Source organism: Heterodontus francisci, chromosome 13 (genome assembly GCF_036365525.1).
Source record: "Heterodontus francisci isolate sHetFra1 chromosome 13, sHetFra1.hap1, whole genome shotgun sequence".
Taxonomy (NCBI): Eukaryota; Metazoa; Chordata; class Chondrichthyes; order Heterodontiformes; family Heterodontidae; genus Heterodontus; species Heterodontus francisci.
In genome coordinates, this window is record NC_090383.1 from 42,157,941 (window position 1) to 42,185,914 (window position 27,974).

The following is a 27,974-nucleotide window of genomic DNA, read 5'->3' on the forward strand; positions in this document are numbered from 1 at the left end:
TACCAGATGATTGGAGGGTGGCAAATGTTATTCCCTTGTTCAAGAAAGGGAATAGGGATAACCCTGGGAATTATAGACCAGTCAGTTTTACGTCGGTAGTGGGCAAATTATTGGAGAGGATTCTGAGAGACAGGATTTATAATTATTTGGAAAAGCATGGTTTGTTTAGAGACAGTCAGCATGGCTTTGTGAGGGGCAGGTCATGCCTCACAAGCCTTATTGAATTCTTTGAGGATGTGACAAAACACATTGATGAAGGAAGAGCAGTGGATGTGGTGTATATGGATTTTAGCAAGGCGTTTGATAAGGTTCCCCATGGTAGGCTCATTCAGAAAGTAAAGAGGCGTGGGATGCAGGGAAAGTTGGCTGTCTGAATACAGAATTGGCTGGCCCATAGAAGACAGAGGGTGGTGGTAGATGGAAAGTATTCAGCCTGGAGCTCGGTGACCAGTGGTGTTCCGCAGGGATCTGTTCTGGGACCTCTGCTCTTTGTGATTTTTATAAATGACTTGGATGAGGAAGTGGAAGGCTGGGTTAGGAAGTTTGCCGATGACACGAAGGTTGCTGGAGTTGTGGATAGTGTGGAAGGCTGTTGTAGGTTGCAACGGGACATTGACAGGATGCAGAGCTGGGCTGAGAAGTGGCAGATGGAGTTCAACCTGGAAAAGTGTGAAGTGATTCATTTTGCAAGGTCGAATTTGAATGCAGAATACAGGCTTAAAGACAGGATTCTTGGTAGTGTGGAGGAACAGAGGGATCTTGGGATCCATGTCCATAGATCCCTCAAAGTTGCCACCCAAGGGTTGATAGGGTTGTTAAGAAGGCGTATGGTGTGTTGGCTTTCATTAACAGGGGGATTGAGTTTAAGAGCCGCGAGGTTATGCTGCAGCTCTATAAAGCCCTGGTTAGACCACGCTTGGAATAATGTGTTCAGTTCTGGTCGCCACATTATAGGAAGGATGTGGAAGCTTTAGAGAGGGTGCAGAGGAGATTTACCAGGATGCTGCCTGGACTGGAGGGCATGTCTTACGAAGAAAGGTTGGGGGTGCTGGGGCTTTTCTCATTGGAGCGAAGAAGGATGAGAGGTGACTTGATAGAGGGGTACAAGATGATGAGAGGCATAGATAGAGTGGATAGGTAGAGACTTTTTCCCAGGGCTATCACCAGGGGGCATAATTTTAAGGTGATTGGAGGAAGGTTTTAGGGAGATGTCAGAGGTAGGTTCTTTACACAGAGAGTGGTGGGTGCGTGGAATGCACTTCCAGCGGTGGTAGCAGAAGCAGATACATTAGGGACATTTAAGCGACTCTTGGATAGGTACATGGATGATAGTAGAATGAAGGGTATGTAGGTAGTTTGATCTTAGAGTAGGTTAAAGGTTCGGCACAACATCGTGGGCCGAAGGGCCTCTACTGTGATGTAATGTTCTATGTTCTGAAGCACTGGAAGGGGATGTGAGAAGAAATGAGTAGAGGACCTGGCCTTGGGCAGATCACTACTACTATCAAACAACCTCTCTGCCCTGATAATTTACTTTAAAAAAGTGTGGAGTCTCATTCCTTCAATATTTTAATTATTATTGGAGATTTTAAAAAAATTAGAATAGAATATCTACTTTTTCATTGAAATAAAAGCAAAATACTGTGGATGTTGGAAATCTGTAATAAAAACAAGAAATGCTGGAAGTACTCAGCAGGTCTGGCAGCATCTGTGGCGAGAGAAGCAAAGTTAACGTTTCAGGTCAGTGACCCTTCTTCAGGAGTTCTGAACTGAAACGTTAACTCTGCTTCTCTCTCCACAGATGCTGCCAGACCTGCTGAGTATTTCCAGCATTTCTTGTTTTGATTTACTTTTTCTTTGTCTCTTTATACCTCTTAATCCCACCTTTCATTTCCCCACTTACTTCACTTTCAGTACATGATTTTACATTAAATATTCTAACTAACCACTCTTACACACTGATGCTTTCCCTATCCACACAGGTCCCAGATCCCCTGTAGAGGTTGCTGTATCTGACTCCTGATGACCGGAAATTGCTGCACAAAAGCCCATGAAAGTCTATGGGCAGCTGTACACGTAATGCGTTTTCCACTGACTTCAAAACCCATGCCATTAATTAATTGCAATACACTATTTGGTCAGTGCTGACCATTAGCAATGGTTTGCTGCTGGGTTCTCGATCATCTTTCGACCTTTGATTATCAGTGGACCATTTGGGTGTTTCCAAAGTATAACTGTGTTTAAATATATTTTTTGCAGGTCTCTCTTCATAATGCTTGATAGCCTGAGCAGCATGGATGCCTCCACTTGTTCAGTGGCTCAGGCCTGGTTGAACCAAGTTATTCAGAGACATGACATTGCAAGGCTCCTTGAACCACTGCTTCTGCTGCTACTCCATCCAAAAACCCAGCGTATCTCTGTGCAACGAATGCAAATAGAGAGGCACATAAATAAATCCAAGAATATACCTATTGACGAAGATGCAATTAATTACTTGCGAGGAATTAATGGTACAGATGGTGAGTATCCTTTTAATTAGTGTTATGTGAAAAGTGAGATTATTAATGTATTTTGAATTTTATTTTATTAACAAGATCTCCATGATATTGATCTTTTAGTCTGCGTGAATTTTAACTATTCTGAAGTGTAACCTAAAGTAAATCCCTGCTTGCCTTAAATCCTCCTTAAAATCTACCTCTCTGATAGTACTTTTTGCACTCTCCTGTAATCCCAGTCGTGCTCACGTCTGATTCCCAACTGTGAAGCACCTTAACAACTTTTCTTCTGTTAAATGCTAATTGTTCAGAATAAAAATGCTGAGCAGGCAAAAATTGTTTCAAATATTTGAAGATTTTCTCCAGTTGGGTGCCACACACTTTACAGTTGAAAATTGTCTATTTCCCTGCCTCCTTGAGTCATAGATTTGTAGTCATTACAGCTCAGAAGGAGGCCATTCATCCCATCATGTCCATGTCGGCTCTCTGTAGCAATCCAGTCAGTTTCATATCCTTGCTCTATCTCTGTAACCCTGCAAGATTACTTCCCTCAACTGCTCATCCATTTTCCTTTTGAAATCATTCATCGTCTCCACTTCCACCATACTTACAGGCAGCAATTTCCAGGTCATGACCACTTGTTGTGTTTAAAAAAGTTCTTACTCACAAACCCCTGGCATCTCTTGCCCAAAACCTTAAATCTGTGCCCCCTAGTTCTTTGATCATAAGCTTGTTATAATTTTGCACAATTCTATCAAATCTCCCCTCGATCTCCTTTGCTCCAAGGAAAACAACCCCAACTTCTCCAACCTAACCTAAATGTAGCTAAATTCCCTCATCTCTGGAACCGTCCTCTGCACCTTCTCAATGACCCTCACATCCTTCCTAAAGTTTGGTGACGAGAACTGGGTGCAATACTCAAGTTGTGATCTACCCATAGCTTTATAAAGGTTCAGCATAACTTCCCTGCTTTTGCACTTAATACCTCTCTTTATGAAGCCCAAGAGCCCATATACTTTGCTAACTACACTCAACATGTCCTGGCACCTTCGAAGTTCTGTGATGCATGAACCCCCCAGGTCCCTCTGTCCCTGCACACTCTTTAGAGTTGTGCCTCTCCTTATCCCTTCTGTCAAATGCATCACCTCACACTTCTCTGTATTAAATTCCATCTGCCACTTGTCTGCCCAGTCTGCTATCCTGTTGCAGTAGATTGGTATCATCCTCACTTTTTGCCACACCTCCAAGTTTGGTATTTTACTGTGTATTCCAGTATCCAAGATGTAGCAGTGATCCTAGCACTGAACACCATTTTCTACCATCCTCCAGTCTGAAAAGCAACCATTTACCATGACTCACTGTTTTCAGTCCTTAAGCCAATTGTTTTACCCAAGCTAACATGGCTCCTATTCCATGAGTCTCAATTTGGTTAGCCAGCCTTTTACATAGTACTTTGTCTATATGGACTTTAAGAAAGTGTTTGACAACATCCATCGCATTCTCTTCATCAATCTTCTCTGTTACTTCATTAGAAATTTAAATTAAATTAGTCAAACACGATCTCTTTTTACAAATCCATGCTGCAGCTCCTTAATTATCTCAAACCTCTACAAGTGCCTGTTATTTTTTTTTCCTGATTATTGTTTCCAAAACCTTACCCAGCATTGATGTTAAACTGACAAGCCTGTAGTTACTCGGATCATCCTTGCACCCTTTCTTGGATAAGTGTTGTCACATTTGCCACTCTCCAAATCTCTGGCACCTATTGTTCAGTTTATCAATTTCTTCACTTGATTATTGTAATGTTGATTAATAATCATGAAAAAATCTAAGTTAAACCTAATTTATTGGTACTGGCAAGGATTCCCAGGTAATTCTCATTGGTGGTGTTTGTATTTGTAAATTGCAGGGAAATCTCATGGGAATTGTACAGTGTATAGCATGCTATTTGAAGATTAATTATTGTAAGGTTTGATTTCTGTTCAAACAAGTAATTAATATTAGAGCTTGTTAACAAGATTCGCTGAAGAAAATTGCATTTAAGATTAACTTTCTTTCTGTTACCATTAATCCCATAGTTTTTGGACACCTATCCTTTGAATCTGGAAAACATCCAGCTTCTAAGGGAGCTATTAGCAAATATTTAGGTGGTGAAGAAATGGAGAACTTCAGCTTTACAGTAAATCCTCTGAGTGACAGGTTGTCTATGCTGAGCACAAGTAGCGAGACCCTACCGTTTGGAGTGTCAGACTTCGATCTACAGGAGCAACAGGCAGAAATCCTGCATAGTTCTGAATCTGGCTGTTCCCAGTCCTCAACAGGAGACAACAGCAGTTATGAGGCAGAACTATTGAGCATGGGCAATGTTAAGACCAATGGAAATTCACAAATTTGGCCAGAAGATTCCGTGGATGTTATAGTGCAGCAAGTAGTTTCAGACTTGATCAGCAGTGTTGTAGATGGATTAAAAGACAAGTCTGAATCTCTAGAGCATCAGACTGAAACCAATGTGTTGGGATCAAGTATTAGCATACAGCCAGCAGAGTACCCTTTTCAAAGTGAAACTAAAAGCCTACATATTAGAAGTCACCTGAATGGGATGGTTAAGTGTAACAGTCCTGAAAGTGTGTCTTCATCAACTGATTGTGGCATTGGAACCCTGTCTGAGAGCATAGGTGGACCCAAATCCTCACTATCTATTGCAATATCTGAGGATCCTTTGTCTAAATCCAGTTTCTGTGCAGAAGAGGTGCAGTCATTAAAGAGAAACCCAACTGGTAACCATTTAGGACGACATGGAAAAATGATGGGGAAACTGTCTGACAGAGAACTTGGCTTCAAAGATTTCCCTAAACCAACTGGTGCAAAGCCCAAAATAAAAGTAAGCAAAAAGAAGGAAGGTGATAAAAAGAAGATACAGAATGAAAAAATGAAATCACCTAATGTGTCCTTTGGCGATACCTTGGATCTGGAGAACTGGTATAGCTGCGGTGAAGGTGAAATTTCTGAAATAGAGAGTGACCTTGGATCTCCAGGAATCTGGAAAACTTCTAAATTTCATATCCATCCTTTATACCAGCATGTTTTGCTCTACCTTCAAGTGTGTGACTCCACGAGGGCTTTACATGCTCTATCTACAGTTGAAGCTATCTTGAAAGCAAATCCAGTAGGATTTGTGAGCGCCATTTCCACCACGAGTGTAAATAATACCAACACTCCACAGCTCTCCCTACTCCAGAACCTCATGGCCAGACACCGAATTTCTGTCATGGGTAGGGACTTCTACAGTCACATTCCACTCGACTCCAGTCATGCTTTCCGTAGCTCTATGTACATAGAGATCATTATCTCTCTCTGTTTGTACTTCATGAGGAGCTACTACCCAGCCCACGTAAAAGTGACTCAACAGGACCTTTCCGGAAACCGCAATTTGCAAATTGTGAGCATCCAGGTCCTAACCTTACTTTTTACTGAACTGGCAAAAGTGACTGAAAGTTCAGCCAAAGGCTTTGCCAGTTTTATTTCTGACATGCTGCTGAAATGTAAGGTTCAGAAGGTAGTCCTCCACTGCTTGCTTTCCTCTGTCTTCAGTGCACAGAAGTGGCACCATCTGAGAACAGTTGGGAAGAATGTAGCGGCCATTGAAGAGGGGTTATCTGAGGACAGTATCATCAACTTTTCAGAGGATGAAATTGACAATTGCAGCACATTGCAGACACAGCTACTAAAGCTGGTGCAGCGATTGATTGTTCTGGAGCACAGAGTGATGGTTGCGTCTGAAGATAGCGAGACAGGATATGAATTTGTCACCTCTGATCTAGAGAACAGTAATCCACAACAGCCATTGACTTCCTTACAATATCTACACTCCCAACCAATTACTTCTCAGGGAATGTTCATCTCTGCTGTAATCAAGGCATTAAATCAACCCTTTTCCTGTAAAATGGACTCTCAGTGGATTGGGTTGATAACATCAGCTCTTCCATACATGGGGAAAGTACTGCAAAAGGTGGTGACAGCTGTGACATTACAACTTTGCCGAAATTTGGACAACCTAATCCATCAGTATAAATATGAGTCTGGAATGTCAAACAGCAGGTATGTACTATAAAGTCTTGAGTTGTTTTGATATGTTGAGTAGCTTTTGATCAGATTTATTCTTCATTGCACACATTGTAAGCGCAGCTTAATTGGTTCTAGGGAAAACCATCTGCTGAGCACATATATAAAATGTTGTCCTATGCAGGTAGATGTTGTATAAAACTTCCTTATCCAGTTAGCCAGCTCATTGTTCCTCAGTTAAGGTTTGTGATTAGCGTCTCTCCTATAGCAGGTTAAATTAGTCAGGTTATTAGACATTGTTATTTAAGACAGCCAATCCAATTTTTGTAATATAAACAGAAAATGCTGGAAATTCTCAGCAGGCCAGACAGCATCTGTGGAGAGAGCAACAGAGTTAATGTTTCAGGTCTGTGACCTTTCGTCAGAAATTAAATTTGTTAAGAAGGCATATGGGATACTTGCCTTTATTAGCCGAGGCATAGAATATAAGAGCAGGGAGGTTATGATGGAGATGTATAAAACACTAGTTAGGCCACAGCTGGAGAATGGTGTACATTTCTGGTCTCCGCACTATAGGAAGGATGTGATTGCACTGAAGAGGGTGTAGAGGAGATTCACCAGGATGTTGCCTGGGCTGGAGCATTTCAGCTATGAAGAGAGACTGGACAGGCTAGGGTTGTTTTCCTGAGAGCAGAGAAGGTTAAGGGGGACCAGATTGTGGTATACAAAATTATGAGGGGCATAGATAGAAAGAAACTGTTTCCCTTAGCGGAGGTGTCAATAACCAGGGGGCATAGATTTAAGGTAAGGGGCAGGAGGTTTCGGGGGGGATTTGAGGAAAGTTTTCACCCAGAGAGTGGTTGGAATCTGAAACACTGCCTGAAGGGGTGGTAGAGGCAGGAACCCTCACAACATTTAAGAAGTATTTAGATGAGCACTTGAAATGCCATAGCATACAAGGCTACAGGCCAGGTGCTGGAAAATGGGATTAGAATAGATAGGTGCTTGATGGCCGGCACGGACACAGGTTGAATGTCCTGTTTCTGTGCTGTATAACTCTGTGATCTGTGACTCTATGTTATAAATGTAACAGATTTTAAGCAAGTACAGAGGCAGGGAAAGGGATTGTGCGAGGAAAGAACAAAAAGGAAAAGTCTAAGATAGGGTGGAATGCAGAATTGATTAAATGTACAACAGCATCTGCTGTCTGAAAAAAATTGGAACAGTGGTTATAATCTGAACTTGATAAGTCTAGAATGTCATAAAGTTCCAATTGACACCAGGGACCTATCCTTGGCACCTTCCTATTTCTCATGTAAATGCTGCCCCTCGGCGACATTATCTGAAAGCCTAGTGTTAGTTTTCACAAATATGCTGATGAACCCTAGCTCTGCCTCACCACCTCTTCTCGACTTTTGCTAAATTATCAGACTGTTTATCCGACATCCAGTACTGGATGAGCAGAAATTGCTCCAATTAAATATTAGGAAGACTGAAGTCACTGTCTTCAATCCCTGCTCCAAATTCCATTCTCTAGCGACTGACTCCATCTCTCTCCCTGGCAACAGTCTGAGATCGAGCCAGTCTATTCGCAACCTTGGTGTCATGTTTGACTCCAAGATGAGCTACTGACCACATATATCCACACTATCACTAAGCCCGCCTACTTCCACCTCTGTAACATTGCCCGGCTCCATCCCTGCCTCAGTTTATCTTCTGCCGAAACATTGCCCGGCTCCATCCCTGCCTCAGTTTATCTTCTGCCGAAACATTGATGCCTTTGTTACCTCTAGACTTGACTATTCCATTGCAGTCCTTGCCAGCCTCCCACATTCTACCCCCTATAAACTTGAGGTCATCTAAAACTCAGCTCCCGTGTCTTAACTCGCACCAAGTCCTGTTCACCTCTCACCCCTGTGCTCGCTGACCTACATTGGCTCCTGGTCAAGCAAAGCCTTGATTTAAAAATGCTCATTGTTGTTTTCAAATCCCTCCATGACCTTTCTTCTCTCTATCTCTGTAATCTCCAGCCCCATAACCCTCCAGGATTTCTGCGCTTATCTAATTTTGACACCTTTCTGATCACCGATTTTAAATGTTCCGTCATTGATGGCCATGCCTTCTGTTGCCTAGGCCCTAAGTTCTGGAATTTCCTCCCTAAACCTCTCCAGTTCAAGCTGTTGTTCTTCCTTTAAGATGCTCCTTAAAATCTCTATCCAAACCTTCGGTCATCGACCCTAATATTGCCTTATGTGGCTTCAGTGGCTAATTTTGCTTTATAACGCTCCTGTGAAGCGCCTTGAAAGGTTCTATTACATGAAAGGTTCTATAAGTTGTTGTTCTGCCGTTTAGTGAAATGGCCGATCTGCGACCTAACTCCATGTACCTTTTTTTTATTCGTTAATGGGATTTGAGTGTCTCTGGCAAGGCTAGCATTTGTTAACATAACTAATTGCTCTTGAGAAGATGGTGGCGAGCTGCCTTCCTGAACTGCTGTAGTCCATCTGGTGTAGGCACACCCACAGTGTTGACAAAGTGACAGTGGTGATATAATTCCAAGTCAGGATGGTATGTGGCTTGGAGGGGATCTTGGAAGTGGTGATCTTTCCATGCGTCTGCTACCCTTGTCCTTCTAGGTGGTAAATGTTGTGGGTTTGAAGGTGCTGTCGAAGGACCCTTGGCGAGTTGCTGCAGCGCATCTTGTAAATGATGCACACTGTTGCCCCTGTGCGTCGTTGTTGGAGGGAGTGAAAGTTGAAGGTGGTGGATGGGGTGCTGATCAAATGGGTTGCTTTGTCCTGGATGGTGTCGAGCTTATTGAGTGTTGGAACTGCAGACATCCAGGCAAGTGGAGAGTATTTCATCACAGTCCTGACTTGTGCCTTGTAGATGGTGGACAGGTTTTGGGGAGTCATGAGGTGAATTACTAGCCAAAGAATTCCCAGTCTCTGAGCTGCTGTTGTAGCCAGAGTATTTATATGGCTGGTACAGTTAAGTTTCTGGTCAATGGTAACCCCCAAGGATGTTGATGGTAATACCATTGAACATCAGTGGGAGATAGTTATATTCTCTATTGTTGGAGATGGTCATTGCCTGGCACTTGTGTAGCACGAATGTTGCTTGCCACTTCGTCCAAGCCTGAATGTTGTCCATGTGGGCATGGACTGCTTCAGTATCTGAGGAGTTGCGAATGGTACTGAATATCGTACAGTCATCAGCGAACATCCTCACATCTAACCTTATGATGGAGTAAAAGTCATTGATGAAGCAGCTGAAGATGGTGGGTCTAGGACACTTTCCTTAGGAACTCCTGCAGCGATGTCATGGGGCTGAGATGATTGGTCTCCAGCAACCACAACAATCTTCCTTTTGTGCTAGGTTTAACTACATCCAGTGGTGAATTTTCCCATTGACTTCAATTTGGCTAGGGCTCCATGATGCAACACTCAGTGAAATGCTGCCTTTGCCCTATATCTCTTAAATCTTTGGTTAGGTAAGATTTATCAATCTCAGTTTAAAATTTAACAATTGACCTCGCATCAATTGCTGTTGGTGGAAGAGTGCTTTAAACTTTATCACTCTTTGTGCATCAGAAGTGTTTCCTAATTTCATTCTCAGAGGCCTGCCTCTAATTTTTAGTGTGTGCCTGAGTTCTCGACTCCCCAACCAGTAGAAATAGTTTCTCTTTACCTGCCCTGTATGTTTCCCCTTAATATATTGAAAACTTTAAGCAAATCACCCCTTAACATTCTAAATGTCAGGGAATGCTGTTGTTCTTCTAGCTTCCATTGAGTTTCAGGTGGCCTCGGACAGAGTGGGTGTGGGATGGAGAATTAAAATGGCAAGCAACCAGAAGTTTAATTTTTGGGGTTCTTTTACAAGTTTTCCTGGGGCAAATGAAAATAAGTTGTCCTTTTTGGGAAAGATATGTGAAAGCAAAGTAGAGATAAGCCAGGGAACTGCAGACCAGTGAGTCTCAAATCAGTGGTAGGGAGACTATTGGAGAAAATTCTGAAGGAGAGAATCTATCTCCACTTGGAGAGGCAAAATTTGATTAGGAATAGTCAGCATGGCTTTGTCAGAGGGAGGTCATGCCTAACAAATTTGATTGAATTTTTTGAGCATGTGACCAGGTGTGTAGATGAGGGTTGTGCAGTTGATGTAGTTTACATGGATTTCAGCAAAGCCTTTGACAAGGTCCCACATGGGAGACTTATCAAGAAAGCACATGGGATACAGGGTAACTTGATAAGGTGGATTCAAAATTGGCTTAGCTGTTGGAGACCGAGAGTGATGACAGATGGCTGTTTTAGTGACTGGAAGCTAGTGTCCAGGGATCTGTGCTGGGTCCCCTATTGTTTGTCATTTATATAAACGACATAGATGACTATGTGGGGGGTAGGATCAGTAAGTTTGCGGATGACACAAAGATTGGCAGAGTGGTTAACAGTGAGGTGGAGTGTCTTATAGACGGGATGGTCAAATGGGCAGAAAAGTGGCAGATGGAATTTAACCCTGAAAAGTGTGAGGTGATACACTTTGGAAGGAGTAATGTGACACGGAAGTATTCAATGAATGGCCTGACACTGGGAAGTTCCGAGGAACAAAGGGACCTTGGCGTGTTTGTCCATAGATCTCTGAAGGCAGAAGGGCAGGTTAATAGGGTGGTGAAAAAGACATATGGGACACTTGCCTTTACCAATCGAGGCATAGATTACAAAAGCAGGGAGGTCATGTTGGAGTTGTACAGAACTTTGGTAAGGCCACAGCTGGAGTACTGTATGTAATTCTGGTCTCCACATTATAGGAAGGATGTGATTGCATTGGAGGGGATGCAGAGACGATTCACCAGGATGTTGCCTGGGATGGAACATTTAAGCTATGACGAGAGGTTGGATAGGCTTGGGTTGTTTTCGCTGGAGCAGAGAAGACTGAGGGGTGACCTGATCGAGGTGTACAAGATTATGAGGGGCATGGACAGTGTGGATAGGGAGCAGCTGTTCCCCTTAGTTGAAGGGTCAGTTACGAGGGGTCACAAGTTTAAGGTGAGGGGTGGGAGGTTTAAGGGGGATTTGAGGAAGAACTTTTTTACCCAGAGGGTGGTGACGGTGTGGAATGCCTTGCCTCGGAGCGTGGTAGAGGCAGGTTGCCTCACATCCTTTAAAAAGTACCTGGATGAGCACTTGGCACGTCATAACATTCAAGGCTATGGGCCAAGTGCTGGCAAATGGGATTAGGTAGACAGGTCAGGTGTCTTTAATGCATCGGTGCAGACTCGATGGGCTGAAGGGCCTCTTCTGCACTGTGATTCTGTGCTCTTTGTGTCACTTGGCAGCACAAGGAGACAACCCTGTTTACCCCATATGGCCATATAGATAGAAATGTAGTACAAGAGCATTACACCAGCAAGGATTAATTCACAAATTGGAATTTTTGTACTCAGCCCAGAATGTGGCCCAGCTCAGTTATAGTTGTTTTGTGCTGATTTTTGGCACTGATCCGTGCAATACAAGTACATCCTGAAAAAAAAATTTTCAGGACTTCCCCAGTTGGGTCAACATGTCTCTGCCAACAATGTGATATACTGTGTTATGTACTGACCCAAATGTGAGTCACAATTGCTAACATGCACGGTTGTTGCTTCAAATGCCTGTGTGTTAAACATGATTCAACATCTTGCAAAACGTTTCTGGTGATAGCTACACTATGTTTCCCACATTATTCAAAACAGGGTACTTGAGGAATTAGTTCACACTGGGACTTGCTGAGCAGAACCACTTTTTTATATCCTTCAATCAACCAGCACCAAAAAAAAGGACGTAAAGTGCATTGACCAACAGAGATGTTACATGGAAACATAGAAAATAGGAGCAGGAGTAGACCATTCCGCCCTTCGAGTCTGATCCGCCATTCATTGTGATCATGGCTGATGATCCAACTCAGTAGCCTGTTCCCGTTTTCGACCCATGCCCTTTGATCCCTTTAGACCCAAGAGCTATATCTAACTCCTTCTTGAAAACATACAATGTTTTGGCCTCAACTGCTTTCTGTGGTAGCGAATTCACAGGCTTACCACTCTCTGGGTGAAGAAATTTCTCCTTATCTCAGTCCTGACAGGTTTACCCCGTATCCTTAGACTATGACCCCTGGTTCTGGACTGCCCCACCATCGGGAACATCCTTCCTGCATCTACCCTGTCAAGTCCTGTTAGAATTTCATAGGTTTCTATGAGATCCCCCCTCACTCTTCTGAACTCCAGCGAATATAATCCTAAGCGATTCAATCCCACCATCCCAGGATTCAGTCTGGTAAACCTTTGCTGCGCTCCCTCTATAGCAAGAACATCCTTTCTCAGATAAGGAGACCAAAACTGCATGCAATGTTCCAGGTGTGGCCTCACCAAGACCCTGTATAATTGCAGCAAGACATCCCTGCTCCTGTACTCGAATCCTCTCGCTATGAAGACCAACATTCCATTTGCCTTTTTTTACCTGTTGCGACTGGTGTACAAGAACACCCAGGTCTCACTGCATATTCCCCTCTCTCAGTTTATAGCGATTCAGATAATCTGCCTTCCTGTTTTTGCTACCAAAGTGGATAACCTCACATTTATCCACATTATATTGCATGTGCCATGCATTTGCCCACTCACTCAACTTGTACAAATCAATCTGATGCCTCTCTGCATCCTCCTCACAATTCACCCTCCCACCCGGTTTTGTATCATCTGCAAATTTGGAGATATTACATTTAGTTCCCTCATCTGAATCATCAATATATATTGTGAATAGCTGTGGTCCTAGCACCGATCCCTGCGGTACCCCACTAGTCATTGCCTGCCATTTGGAAAAAAACCTGTTTATTCCTACTCTTTGTTACCTGTCTGCCAACCAATTTTCTATCCATCGCAAAACACTACCCCCAATCCCATGCGCTTTAATTTTACACTAATCTCTTATGTGGGACTTTGTCGAAAGCCTTCTGAAAGTCCAAATAAACCACATCCACTGGCTCCCCCTCATCAACTCTACTAGTTACATCCTCGAAGAATTCTAGTAGATTTGTCAAGCATGATTTCCCTTTTGTAAATCCATGCTGGCTCGGCCCGATTCTACCACTGTTCTCCAAGTGCTCTGCTATAAAATATTTGATAATGGACTCTAGAATTTTCCCCACTACTGACATTAGGCTGACTGGTCTATAATTCCCTGCTTTCTCTCTACCTCCCTTTTTAAATAGTGGGGTTACATTAGCTACCCTCCAATCTGTAGGAACTGTTCCAGAGTCTATAGAATCTTGGAAGATGATCACCAATGCATCCACTATTTCTAGGGCCACTTCCTTAAGTACTCTGGGATACGTACCATCAGGCCCTGGGGATTTATTGGCCTTCAATCCCATCAATTTCCCCAACACCATTTCTCTACTAATACTGATTTCTTTCAGTTCCTCTCTCTCACTAAGCCCTGTGTTCCCCAACATTTCTGGTATGATATTTGTGTCCTCCTTTGTGAAGACCGAACCAAAGTATGCATTTAGTTGGTCAGCCATTTCTTTATTCCCCATAATAAATTCCCCTGTTTCTGACTGTAAGGGACCTACATTTGTCTTTGGGTTTCATCTCTTAGAGCGCATCTTGTCCATGAGACCCACCTTCTGCTCCCTTGACCCTATTCCCATCAAATTGCTAATATTGTTAAATTGCTGAGCTTCCATTCCTGGCCACCAAGTTAGCTGATATTGTTAACAGTTCTCTCTGCTCAGGTACTGTCCCCGTCCCTTTCAAATCTGCTGTTATCAACTCCGTCCTGAAAAAAAAAATCTTTGACCCATCCGTTGTTGCAAACTACCACACAAACTGCAACCTCTCTTTTCTCTTCACAGGCCTTGAACATTCTGTTGCCTTTCAACCCATGCCTATCTTTCCCAGACCTTTCTGTTTGAATCCTACCAATTGGGTTTCCAGCACTGACACTGTACTGTAGAGGTCCCTTATCAAAGCCACAAATGACATCCTATGTGACTACAACGGTGATAACTATCCCTCCTCGTCCTTTGACACAGTTGACCACACCACCCTCCTCCAACACCTCTCTGCTATCATCCAGCTGGGTGGGACTGCACTTGCCTGGCTCCATTCTTATCTATCCAGTTGTAGCCAGAGAATCGGGCATTGTATTAAGAGTGTAGAGAGGTTTCAGGTGAGGGGAAATTTATAGATCTAAAGCGAAAAGCCAAGGACATAGAGCAGTATAGCGATTTCAATAAAGATAAGTAGAGTGTGACAGAAAGGGACATAGTTTAATGCACCAGTGAACAAGGTCAAATTTGAGAAAAATGTCTGAAAATTAAACATTAAAGGCTCTTTATTTGAATGCACAAAACATTTGTAACAAGCCAGATGAATTAATGGCACAAATAGAGGTAAGTGTGCTTAATCTAATAGCCACTACAGAGACATAGCTAAATGATGGCCAAGGTTGGGAACTAAATATTCCAACTGTTACGACCAGGTGAGAAAGAGGTCTACGGTTCCCTTTCAGCCTTCACCTGGTCTTACTGTAACAGGGTTTAATTTTAAGCACACTGTTTTAGCTCCCCCTTGGTGAATCCAAAGAAACCAGCACAAACAGGCTTTCTTAGGTTTAAAGAAGAAAAGTTGAAATTTATTAAACTTAACTCGAATTCAGTTAATGCCTACAGATACACAACACGCCCACGCTAGCATGCATATGTGATACACACGTGTAAGAGACAGACAAGAGCAGAAGAAAAATAAGTGGAAAGGTTTGAGGCAATATCTGAAGAGGAGTTGTTACAGTTCTTCGAGCTCACTGTAGAGTTCTTGATAGTAGGTAGAACTTGCTTTTCATTGGGGCCCAGTATTCTTCTTAAACCTTGTTCGCTGTAGGAAACTTTTCTCTCTTGGGGTTCATGTGTCTTCAGAGGATTTAGAGGCTTGTGAGAAAAAGATGGGAGCAGATAGAAAATAGGTCTTCTCAGTCCAGGAGCAAACAGACACTCTGCCCAAACAGTTTGTACAAATTCAAAAAACTCAAGTTGCCCAGCCGTTTAGTCATGTGGCTAGCTGGTTTGACCATGTCCGTTTGTGTATTCGGCCATCTTAGCAGTCAACCTGGAATACAAGCTTCCTCACCTTCAACGTCTGGTGATCAAAAGTCCATTGTGGGTTGAATGTCAGGGAATGGCTGCTTTGTCCTTCCAAACCGTCTGTTAATATGCAAATGTCTTTTCCAGCCACTGCTGATCTGTTCAACAAATCCTCCCCTCACTCCAGTAACAGTTTAAAATCAATGTTCATGGCAAAATTAATGTGCCTCATTCCTGGCAGGTGGGGGCCTAGCATGACACAAGGTACTTGACGTTTTGAAAAGACAGACAAAATGCAAAGGGGAGGGTAGCCCTAAGAACAAAGTATAACGTGAGGAAAGTGGTGATGAGGTATCTTGGCATCTACCAATCAGAGTTCACTTGCCAACCAGTCAGCACTCTCTTCTCATACAGTATAAAGTTGCTGCTTTCCCTTACAATGGCATTCTTGTATATTCTCCTGATGAGTGCAAGACAAAAAGCTTCAACAACATGTCTCTATTTTCAGCAATAAATAAGAGGAGCTTGTAACAAAGATAATGCAATAATCCTGGGGGACTTCAATCTTCTTATAGTCTAGCAAATAAAATTGGCAATAATAATTTAGAGGACAGGTTCATGAAATATATTTGAGACCGTTTGCTAGAACGATATGATGTGAAACCAACCAGGGAGCCGGTTATTTTAAGAGGGTAAGAACATTAGGAACAGAGCAGGAGTGGGTCATGTGACCCTTGAGCCCACTCCACCATTCAATAAGATCGTGGCTGATCTTTTAACCTCAACTCCACATTCTGCCCAATCCCCACATCCCTTGATCACCTTTGAGTCCAAAAATCTATCCATCTGAGCCTTGAATATATTCAACGAATGAGCAGCCCCAGCCTTCTAGGCTAGAGAATTCTAGAGATTCAGAGCCCTCGAAGTAAAGACATTTCTTCTCATCTCAGTCCTAAATGACTGGCCCCCTTATCCTGAGCACGTGCTAGACTTTCAAGCCAGAGGGAACCAGCTTTTTAGCATCGATCTTGTCAAACCCTCTCTGAATTTGACATTTTAATGAGATCACCTTTTATTCTTCGAAACTCCAGAGTATGTAGGCCCATTCTACTCAATCTTACCTCAAAGGACAACCCTTTCATCCCAGGAATCAATTTAGTAATTCATATTTACAGTAAAGGAAGTGTCCAATTCAAAACCAGAAATGCTGGAAATACTCAGCAGGTCTGGCAGCATCTGTGGAGAGAGAAGCAGAGTTAACGTTTCAGGTCAGTGACCCTTCATCAGAACACCTGGTAGAAGTTTGGAATTCTTCTGCAAGCAACAATTGATGCTTGATCAGTTGTTAATTTTAAATCTGGGATTGATTGATTTTTTTTTGTTATCCAAAGACATTAAGGGTTATGGGGCAAAGGTGGCTATATGGAGTTAGGTCACAGATCAGCCATGATCTCATTGAATGGCTGAACAGGCTCGAGGGGCTAAACTTCTATTTTTATCTAGTACTTTAGATCTTGTCTTGTGTAATGAGGCAGGGTTAAAGTTAGTAATCTCTAAGAAATCCTCTGGGGAGGATGAATCATAATATGGTAAGAGTTTCACATTGAGTGCGAGAGTGATGTGCTTCAGTCTGAAACCAGAGTCTTAACCTTAAATAAAGCCAATTACATAAGTATGAGGGAGGTAATGTCGATTGTTAGAAGTTAGATTAAAAGTTAGATTAAAAAGCAATGGGGAACCTTTTTAATGAAATATTTCAGAATTCTCAACAAATATACACTCCATTGAGAAATAAAAGCTCTTTGGGGAAAATGATCTATCCATGGATAACTGAAGAAGTTGATACTTTTAGATTAGAAGAAGAAATTTATAATGTTGCCAAGAAGAATAGTAATCCCGAGAATCGGGACAGTTTTAGAAACCAGAAAAGGAAAACGAAGAATTTGATAGAGAAGAAAAAAGTATCAAAACAGATTGGAAAGTAATATCTAGATCCTAAAAAGAGAATAGATTTTTTTGATCATGAATGGGCAACTGTGACCTGTTGCTTGCCATTCCTGTGCCACGTGGGAACTTCAGGACACTTCCTGTGCCTTGGGGGAACCACATGTGTAGGAGGTGTCTCTAGCTGCTTGAGCTCAAGCTCAGGGTTTCTGAGTATCACTGGAGTATCAGGGAGGCTGAGAATTTCCTGGATCGTAGGTTCCATGGGATGGCTGACCCACAGTTAGAGTTCAGAATAGCAGACAGGTGGTCATCCAGAAGAGTAGGAAGAGGCGGGAAGTGCAGAGGAGTCTTCTGCGTGTATGCCACTCTCAAACCAATACTCAGCATTGGAGACTGCTGGGAGTAACGACACCTTGAAGGACTGCAGTCCTGACCATGGCACCAATGGACAAGGGACTGCGCAAGGATGAACAGCAAAACATACAAATGCATTTATTATAGGAGATTCTGTAGGAGCACAGACAGGCATTTTTGTAACCATCATTATGAGTCCCACATGATGATGTGTTGCCTCCCTAGTTTAATCCAAAACTAGGGTCTTAAATCTAAACAAGGGCAATTATGAAGGTATGAGGAGCAAGTTGGCTGTGGTGGATTGAAAAAATACATTAAAAGGTTTGACTGGAGATAGGCAGTGGCTTGTATTTAAAGAATTAATGCATGATTTTCAAAAAACATACATTCTTTTAAAGCAAAAGAACCCGATAGGGAAAGCGAGTCAGTCGTGGCTAGCAAAGGAAGTTAAAGATAGTATTAGATCAAAGGGAGAGGCTTATAAAGTTGCCAAAAAAAGTCGTAAGCTTGGGAGATTGGGAGAATTTAGAATCCAGCAAAGGAGGACCAAGAAATTGATAAAGAAAGAGAAAATAGAATATGAATGTAAACTAGCAAGAAATATAAATACAGATTCTAAAAGCTGCTGTGGTATGTAAAAAGGACAAAAATTGGCAAAAACAAATGTGGGTCTATTACAGGCAAAGACAGGAGAATTTATAATGGAAAATAGAGAAATGGCTGGGAAGCTAAATAATTACTTTGTGTCTGTCTTCACAAAGGAAGATACACAAAGTCTCCCTGAAATACTTGAGATCCAAGGGTCTAGTGAGAATGAGGAACTGAAAGAAATTAGGATTAGTAAAAAAGTAGTATTGGAGAAATTAATAGGACTGAAAGTTGACAAATCCCCAGGACCCAATGATCTTTACCCTAGAGTGTTGAAAGAGATGGCTGCAGAGATAGTGGCTGCGTTGGTGATCATCTTTCAAAATTCTGTAAATTGTGCAATGGTGCCTGCAGATTGGTAGGTTGCAAATGTAACCCCACTGTTTAAGAAAGGAGGGAGAGAGAAAACGGGGAACTACAGACATGTTAGCCTGACGTTGGTAGGAGGGAAAATACTAGAATCTATTATAAATGATGTGCTTACTGGACACTTAGAAAATAATGGTCTGATTGGGCATAGCCAGCATGAATTTATGAAGGGAAAATCATGTTTGACAAACTTTTTGGAGTTTTTTTGAGGATGTTACTAGCAGAGTGGATAAGGGGGAACCAGTGGATGTGGTGTATTTGGACTTTCAGAAGGCTTTTGATAAAGTCCCACATAGGTTACTAAGCAAAATTAAAGCGCATGGGATTGGGGGTAATGTACTAGCATGGATTGAGGATTGGGTAATAGGCAGAAAACAGAGCAGGAATAAATGGGTCATTCTCAGGTTGATAAGCTGTGACCAGTGGGGTACCGCAAGGATCAGTGCTTGGGCCCCAGCTGTTCACAATCTATATCAATGATTTGGATGTGGGGACCAATTGTAATATTTCCAAATTTGCGAGTGACACAAAACCTGTTGGGAATGTGAGGAGGATGCAAAAGGGATTGGACAGGCTGACTGGGCAGGTACATGGCAGATGGAATATAATGTGGATAAGTGTGATGTTATCCACTTTGGTAGGAGGAACGGAGGTGCAGAGTTTTTCTTAAATGGTGAGAGATTGGGAAGTGTTCATGTCCAAAGGCACTTAGGTGTCCTTGTACATAAGTCACTGAAAAGCTAGCATGCAGGTGCAGCAAACAATTAGGAAGGCAAACGGTATGTTAACCTTTATCGCAAGAGGGTTAGAGTACAGGAGCAAAGATGTTGGTCTTCAGTTGTATAGAGCGTTGGTGAGGCTGCACCTGGAATATTGTGTGCAGCTCTTGTCCCCTTACTTGAGGAAGGATATACTTGCTTTAGAGGGAATGCAGCAGAGGTTCACCAGTCTGATTCCTGAGATGGTGAGATTGTCCTTTCAGGAGAGATTGAGGAGATGGGGCCTGTATTCTCTGGAGTTTTTAAGAATGAGAGGCAATCTCATAGAAACCTACAAAATTCTTGAAGGTATAGACAGGGTAGATGCAGAAATGATGTGGGGTCTAGAACCAAGGGACACACTCTCTGAATAAAGGGAAATCCATTTAGGACTGAGATGAGGAGTAATTTCTTCACTCAGAGGGTGGTGAATCTGTGGAATTCTCTGCCTCAGAGGGTGGAGGAAGCTCAGTCACTGAGACAGAGATTGATGGATTTCTAGTTGTTAAGGACATCAAAGGATATGGGATAGTGCAGGAATATGGCATTGAAGTAAACAATCAGCCATGATCTAGAATGGCGGAGCAGGCTTGAAGGGCTGAATGGCCAATCCTGCTCCTATGTTCCCTGGTACCAAGGTAAAGGACATAACTGCGAGGGTGCAGAATATTCGGTAGGGGGTGAGCCAGAAATTGTGGTACATGTCAGTACTAATGACACATAGAGAGCAGGTATTGAGATCCTCGTTTAGACTTTCAGGAGCTAGGGAAGGAGTTAAAGAGTAAGACCTCAAAGGTAGTAACCTCTGGATTCCTCTCACTGCCACGCACCAGTGACAGCAGAAATAGGAAGATGGGGAGGTTCAGTGAGTGGTGAGTGGCATTGGGCAGGAGGGAGGGCTTCAGATTCTTGGGAAGCACCTATTCAAAAGGGACCAGTTGCACCTCATCAGGACTGGGCCCAGTGTCCTTGCAGGGAGGTTCACTAGTGTGGTTGGGGAGGGTTGAAACTAAATTGACATGGGAGTGTACACCAGCACATAGAAGTAGAAAGGAGGAATGAGGTGCATAAAGGAGTGAGACTATTGGATAGTACTAGAGAAGGAAGTAGTACCATATTAGAATCTTAGAATAGAATCATAGAAAGTTTAAGGCACAGAAAGAGGCTATTTGGCCCATCATGTCTGTGCCGGCCAAAAAAGATCCACCTAGTCTAATCCCATCTTCCAGCATTTGGTCTGTAGCCCTGCAGATTACAGCACTTGAAGTGTATCTCCAGACTCCTTTTGAATGAGTTGAGGGTTTCTGCCTCAACTACCCTTTCAGGCAGTGAGTTCCGGACCATCACCACACTCTGGGTGAAAATGTTTTTCCTCAACTCCCCTCTAATTTTTCTACCAGTCAGTTTAAATCTATGCCCCCTCTGCTGAGGTGAATAGGCCCTTCACCTCCACTCTATCCAGGCCCTTCAAAATTTTGTACATTTCAATCAGATTTCCCATACTGCCTTCTCTGTTCCAAGGAGCACAACCCCAGCCTATCCAATCTTTCCTCATAGCTGCATTTTTCCAGTACTGGCAACATCCTCGTAAATCTCCTCTGTACCCTCTCTAGTGCAATTACCTCCTTTCTGTAATGAGGTGACCAGAACTGCGCACAGTACTCAAGTTGTGGCCTAAGCAATGAGGTCTACAGTTCCAGCATGAACTCCCTGCTCTTATATTCTGTCAGATTTGAGGATAACAACAGGTCACTGGAAAATGCATAGGATGAAAATGTGGATAAATATAAACATCTGGAATCTAGAATTGTGGATCTTACAAAGGGCAAAAACATTAGTTTCTTTGGATTTGTAATTGTAGCCTGGCTAATAAAGGAAAGGATTCCTCATGCCTTCTTCACCACCTTATCGACCCGTCCTGCTGCTTTCAGAGATCTGTGGACATTCACTCCAACGTCCCTCACTTCCTCTACACTTCTCAGTATTTTTCCATTAATCGTGTATTCCTTTACCTTGTTTGACCTCCCCAAATGCATCACCTCACACTTCTCCAAGTTGAATTCCATTTGCCACTTTTCTGCCCATCTGACCAGACCATTAATATCTTCCTGCAGCCTACAGCTATCCTCCTCGCTATCTACCACACGACCAAACTTTGAGTCATCTGCAGTCTTCTTGATCATGCGCACTCCATTTAAGTCCAAATCGTTATTATATACCTCAAAAGACAGGGAACCCAGTACTGAGCCCTGCGGAACGCCACTGGAAACAGCACCCAAGTCACAAAAACACGTGTCAGCAATTACCCTTTGTTTCCTGCCACTGCCAATTTGGTATCCACCTTGTTGCAATTCCCTCTATCCCATGGGATTCTATTTTATTAACCAGTCTGCCATGTGGTACCTTGTTAAAATCCACATTAGCTGCACTACTCTCATCTACCTTCCTTGTTACTTCAAAAAATTCGATCAAGGTGGACAGACAAGATCTTCCCTTAACAAATCCATGCTGACTATCCTTGATTAACCTGTGCCTTTCTATGTGACAGTTTATCCTGTCTCTCAGACTAGATTCCAATAATTTACCCACTACTGAGGTTAGACTGACTGGCCTGTAATTATTCGGTCTATCCCTCACTCCCTTTTTAGACAGAGGTATAACGTTAGCCACTGGCTAACTCCAATCCTCTGGCACCACACCTGTATCCATTGAGGACTGGGAAATGATGGTCAGACCTTCCGCTATTTCCTCCCTGGCTTCTTTTAACAGCCCAGGATGCATATTAGATAGGAACAGACAAAGAAGGTCTATGAGGAATACAAAGACTGGTTTAGAATGCATTTATGTAAATGCACAAAGTGTGGTGAACTACAAGCACAAATAACCATGTATAAACAGGATGTAGTGGCAATAAGGGAAATGTGGCTGAGATATGGTGAGGACAGGGTGCTTAATATTCACGGATACAAAATGTTCAGAAAAGATAGGGAAGGAAAAAAGTGAGGTGGGGTGGCAGTACTGATTAGAGAAGGCATTGTAGTGTTCGAAAAGGAGGATGTCTTTGAGAGGGCAAGGATAGAAACAAATTGGTTAGAGTTGAGAAACAAAGGCTATGGTCAGTAATGGGCAAGTTATTGGAATCTATTCTGAGAGACAGGATAAACTGTCACTTAAAAAGGCACAGGTTAATCAAGGATAGTCAGCATGGATTTGTTAAGGGAAGTTCTGGGTACTGCCTGTGCGGAGTTTGCAAGTTCTCCCTGTGTCTGCGTGGGTTTCCGCCGGGTGCTCCGGTTTCCTCCCACCTCCAAAAGACTTGCAGGTTGATAGGTAAATTGGCCATTGTAAATTGCCCCTAGTGTAGGTAAGTGGTAGGAGAATGGTGGGGATGTGGTAGAGAATATGGGATTAATGTAGGATTAGTATAAATGGGTGGTTGTTGGTCGGCACAGACTCGGTGGGCCGAAGGGCCTGTTTCAGTGCTGTATCTCTAAATAAAAAATTTTTTAAAAATCTTGTCTGTCCAACTTGATAAAATATTTTTTGAAGTAACAAGGAAGATAGATGAGGGTTGTGCAGTTGATGTGGTCTACATGGATTTTAGCAAGGCTTTTGACAAGGTCCTCCATGACTGGTTAAAAAAATAAAATCCCATGGGATCTAGGGAAATGCAGAAAGGTGGATACAAAATTGGCTCAGAGGCAGGAAACAAAGCATAATAGTTGGCAGGTGTTTTTGTGACTGGAGAGCTGTTTCAAATGGCATTCCGCAGGGCTCAGTACTGGGTCCCCTGTCTTTTGTAGTATATATTAGCGATTTGGACTTAAATGTAGTGGGCATGATCAAGAAGTTTGCAGATGACTCAGAGATTGGCTGTGTGGTAGATAGCGAGGAGGATAGCTGTAGGCTGCAAGAACATATTGATGGTCTGGTTAGATGGGCAGAAAAGTGGCAAATGGAATTCAACTTGGAGAAGTGTGAGGTGATGCATTTGGGGAGGTCAAACAAGGCAAAGGAATACACGATTAATGGAAAAATACTGAAAAGTGTAGAGGAAGTGAGGGACGTTGGAGTGAATGTCCACAGATCCCTGAAGGTAGCAGGACAGGTTGTTAAGATGATTAAGAAGGCAAATGGAATCCTTTCCTTTATTAGCTGAGGTATAGAATAGAAGAGGAGGGAGGTTATGCTGGAACTGTATAACTCATTGGTTAGGCCACAACTTGAGTACTGTGTGCAGTTCTGGTCACCTCATTACAGAAAGGATGTAATTGCACTAGAGAGGGTACAGAGGAGATTTACGAGGATGTTGCCAGTACTGGAAAAATGCAGCCATGAGGAAAGATTGGATAGGCTGGGGTTGTGCTCCTTGGAACAGAGAAGGCTGAGGGGAGATCTGATTGAAATGTACAAAATTTTGAAGGGCCTGGTTAGAGTGGAGGTGAAGGGTCTATTAACCTTAGCAGAGAGGTCAGTGATGAGGGGGCATAGATTTAAAGTTATTGGTAGAAAAATTAGAGGGGAGATGAGGAAAAATGTTTTCACCCAGAGGGTGGTGATGGCTTGGAACTCACTGCCTGAAAGGGCAGTTGAGGCCGAAACCCTCAACTCATTCAAAAGCAGTCTGGATATGCACCTCAAGTGCCATAATTTGCAGGGCTATGGACCAAATGCTGGACGGTGGGATTAGACTAGGTGGATCATTTTTTGGCCGGCACAGACACGATGGGCCATGAGGCCTCTTCCTGTGCAGTAAACGTTCTATGATTCTCTGATTCTAATATAATTGAACTTTCTTATAAAGTAGCAGAGAACGTTGATGAAGGGAACGCATTGGATGCTTTCTATATGGATTTTAGGAAAGAATTTGATGAAGTATCACATAAAAGGCTGGTTAACAACATTGAGGCTCGTGGAATAGGAGGCATCTTGCATTAAAAGTGGCTTAAGGATAGAAAACTGCGAGTCGTGGTAAATGGTTGTTTTCCCAACTGGTGGATGGTAGACTGTGGTGTTCCCCAAAGTTCAGTGCTAGGACCACTGCTTTTGATCTATATATTTCATATATATATAATAACTTGGGTATTGGAATGCATAAAATTTCAAATTTTGCTTAGGATACAGAGTAGTGTGAGGTGATGCATTTTGGCAGAAGTGATAGGGAGAGGAAATGTATACTTAATGGCACAGTTCTAAAAAATGTGCAGGCACAGAGGGACTTGGGGATTAATGTGCATAGATCTTTGAAAGTGGCAGGAAATATTGAGAACGATTAGCAGAGCATTTGGGAACTTGGACTGGGGGCACAGATTGAAGGTTTTGGGCAAGCGATACAGAAGGAATATGAGGAAGATTTTTTTTATCTTGCTCAAGTTATACAGGGCTTTGGTGAGACCACATCTGGAGTACTGCCTACAGTTTTGGTCTCTGTACCTAAGGAAGGATATACTTGCCTTCGAGACGCCACAATAAATCTTCACTATATTGATTCCTGGAATGAGAGGGTTGTCGTATGAGGAGAGATTGAGTAGAATGGTCCTATACTTTCTGGAGCTTAGAAGGACGAAACATAGAGGATTCTGAGAGGGCTTGACAAGGTGGATACGGAAAGGCTATTTTACCCTGGTTGGAGGGTCTAGAACTAGGTGGCAAAGTCTTAGGCTAAGGAGTTGGCCATTTTGGACTGAGCAGAGGAATTCATGGTTGTGAATCTTTGGAATTCTCTACACCAGAGAGCTGTGTATACTGTTACGACCAGGTGAGAAATGTGTTTAGGGATCTGTTACTACCTTCACCTGGTCTTATTGCAGCAGGATTTAATTTTAAACACAGAGTTTTGAGCTCCCCTTTTTGTGAATCCTTGTTCACAGTTTTCCAATTCACACTGGCTTTCTCAGGTTTAAAGAAGAAAGTTGAAATTTTATTAAAACTTACAACTTAAACTCTAATACGGTTAACACCTACAGATATACGACGCGTCCATGCTAGCATGCACATGTGATACACACATGCAAATAGGGGAAGAAAAGAGAAGAAGAAAAGATAAGTAGAACATTTTGAGGCAATATCTTGTTACTGTTTCTCGAGCTGGCTGTAGTTCTTGATTGAAGATATGGTCTTGCGTTTCCTTGGGACCCAGTGTTCCTTTTAAATCTCATTCACGTAGGAGACTTTTTCTCTCTTTGAGTTTGTGTGTCTTCAGTGGTTTCCAAAGCTGGTGAGAGCAAGATGAGGACAGACAGGAGAGAGGTCTTATCAAAGGACGGCACAGTGGTGCAGTGGTTCGCACCGCAGCCTCACAGCTCCAGTGACCTGGGTACTGCCTGTGTGGAGTTTGCAAGTTCTTCCTGTGACCGCATGGGTTTCCGCCAGGTGCTCCGGTTTCCTCCCACCGCCAAAGACTTGCAGGTTGATAGGTAAATTGGCCATTGTAAATTGCCCCTAGTGTAGGTAGGTGGTAGGAGAATGGTGGGGATGTGGTAGGGAATATGGGATTAATGTAGGATTGGTATATTTGGTGGTTGTTGGTTGGCGCAGACTTGGTGGGCCGAAGGGCCTGTTTCAGTGCTGTATCTCTAAACAAAAAAATAAAAACCAGGAACCAGGAGCTTTCTGAGTTCAAAATCCCTATTAGAAGTTCAAATTCAAAAAAACTCCAACAGTCAGCCAGTCATTGGCCAAACTGGTCTGACCACATTTGTTTGTGTATTCGGCCATCGTAGCAGTTAACTGGGACTGCTAGCCTTTTCACCTTCAACATCTGGTAATCAAAAGTCCATTGTGGTTTAAATTGGAGCAGGGAATAGCTCCTTTGTCCTTTGAAGTACTTGTCTGTTGATATGCTAATGTCTCTCTCCAGCCAAAGTCGCCAACTGTTTTTTAAAAGCAAGTTTGTTCTTCATGAATAGTTTAAAATCAATGTTCATGTGGCAAAATTAATTTTCCTCATTCTTGGCAGGTGGGGGGCTTGCCTGACGATATTTAATCGTTGAGTGTATTCAAGGCTGAGATCAATAGTTTTTATGGACTGAATCAAAGGAAATGGGGATCAGCAGTATTGTGGGGTTGAGATCGAAGATCAGCCATGAACCTATTGAATGGTGGGGCAGGTTCGAGCGGCTGTATATCCTACTGTACAATTTCTTATTTCTGCAATAACCTGCTTCTCTTCCTGCTTCTGCATGTTTACTTCTGGTGTCCCCCAAAAATCTATAATTGGTTCCTTCCTCTTTCTCATCTACTTGCTTCCTCTCGGCGACATCATCCAAAAATACAACATTAGGTTCCCACATATGCTGGCGCACCCAAGCTTTACCTCACCACCACCTCTCTCAACCCCTCCATTGCCTTGATTTGTCACGCTGCTTGTTCGATATCCAGTATTGGATGAACAGAAATTTCCTTCAATTAAATATTGGGAAGACAAAAGCCATTGTTTAGATTAGATTAGATTAGAGATACAGCACTGAAACAGGCCCTTCGGCCCACCGAGTCTGTGCCGACCATCAACCACCCATTTATACTAATCCTACACTAATCCCATATTCCTACCAAACATCCCCACCTGTCCCTATATTTCCCTACCACCTACCTATACTAGTGACAATTTATAATGGCCAATTTACCTACCAACCTGCAAGGCTTTTGGCTTGTGGGAGGAAACCGGAGCACCCGGAGAAAACCCACGCAGACACAGGGAGAACTTGCAAACTCCACACAGGCAGTACCCAGAATCGAACCTGGGTCCCTGGAGCTGTGAGGCTGCAGTGCTAACCACTGCGCCACTGTGCTGCCCATTGTCTTTGGAAACTGCCGGAAATTCCTTTCCGTAGCCACTGACTCCATCCTTCTCCCTGGCCAGTGTTAGAGGCTGAACCAACCTATTCACAACCTTGGTTTTGTATTTGATCCTGAGATGAGCTTCCACCCACACATCCGCACCGCCACTAAGATTACCTGTTTCGACCTCTATACCATTGTCTAACTCCACCCCTGCCTTGGCAGGCTGAAACTCTCATCCATGCCTTTGTTGCTTCTAGACATGACTATTCCAATGCACTCCTAGCCGGCCTCCCACCTTCTACCCTCTATCAAGTTAGGCTCATCCAAAACTATTCTGCCCGTATCCTAACTCATAACCAAGTCCTGTTCTTCATTGCCTCTGTGCTCGCTGACCAAGATTGGCTCCCAGTCAAGCAATGCCTCGATTTTAAAATTCTCATCCTTGTTT

At 42.9% G+C, this 27,974-nt stretch overlaps 1 protein-coding gene across 15 annotated transcripts in view; it reads left to right on the forward strand.

The window, feature by feature from the left end:
- Positions 1-27,974, forward strand: part of dop1a (DOP1 leucine zipper like protein A) — a 555,441-nt gene that overhangs the window by 314,962 nt on the left and 212,505 nt on the right. For all 15 annotated transcript variants that reach the window (XM_068044706.1, XM_068044708.1, XM_068044707.1 and 12 more), the window contains 2 exons: positions 2,260-2,519; positions 4,574-6,593. In XM_068044706.1, coding sequence (XP_067900807.1) covers positions 2,260-2,519; positions 4,574-6,593 — 2,280 coding nt within the window. The remainder of the gene's footprint in view (positions 1-2,259; positions 2,520-4,573; positions 6,594-27,974) is intronic.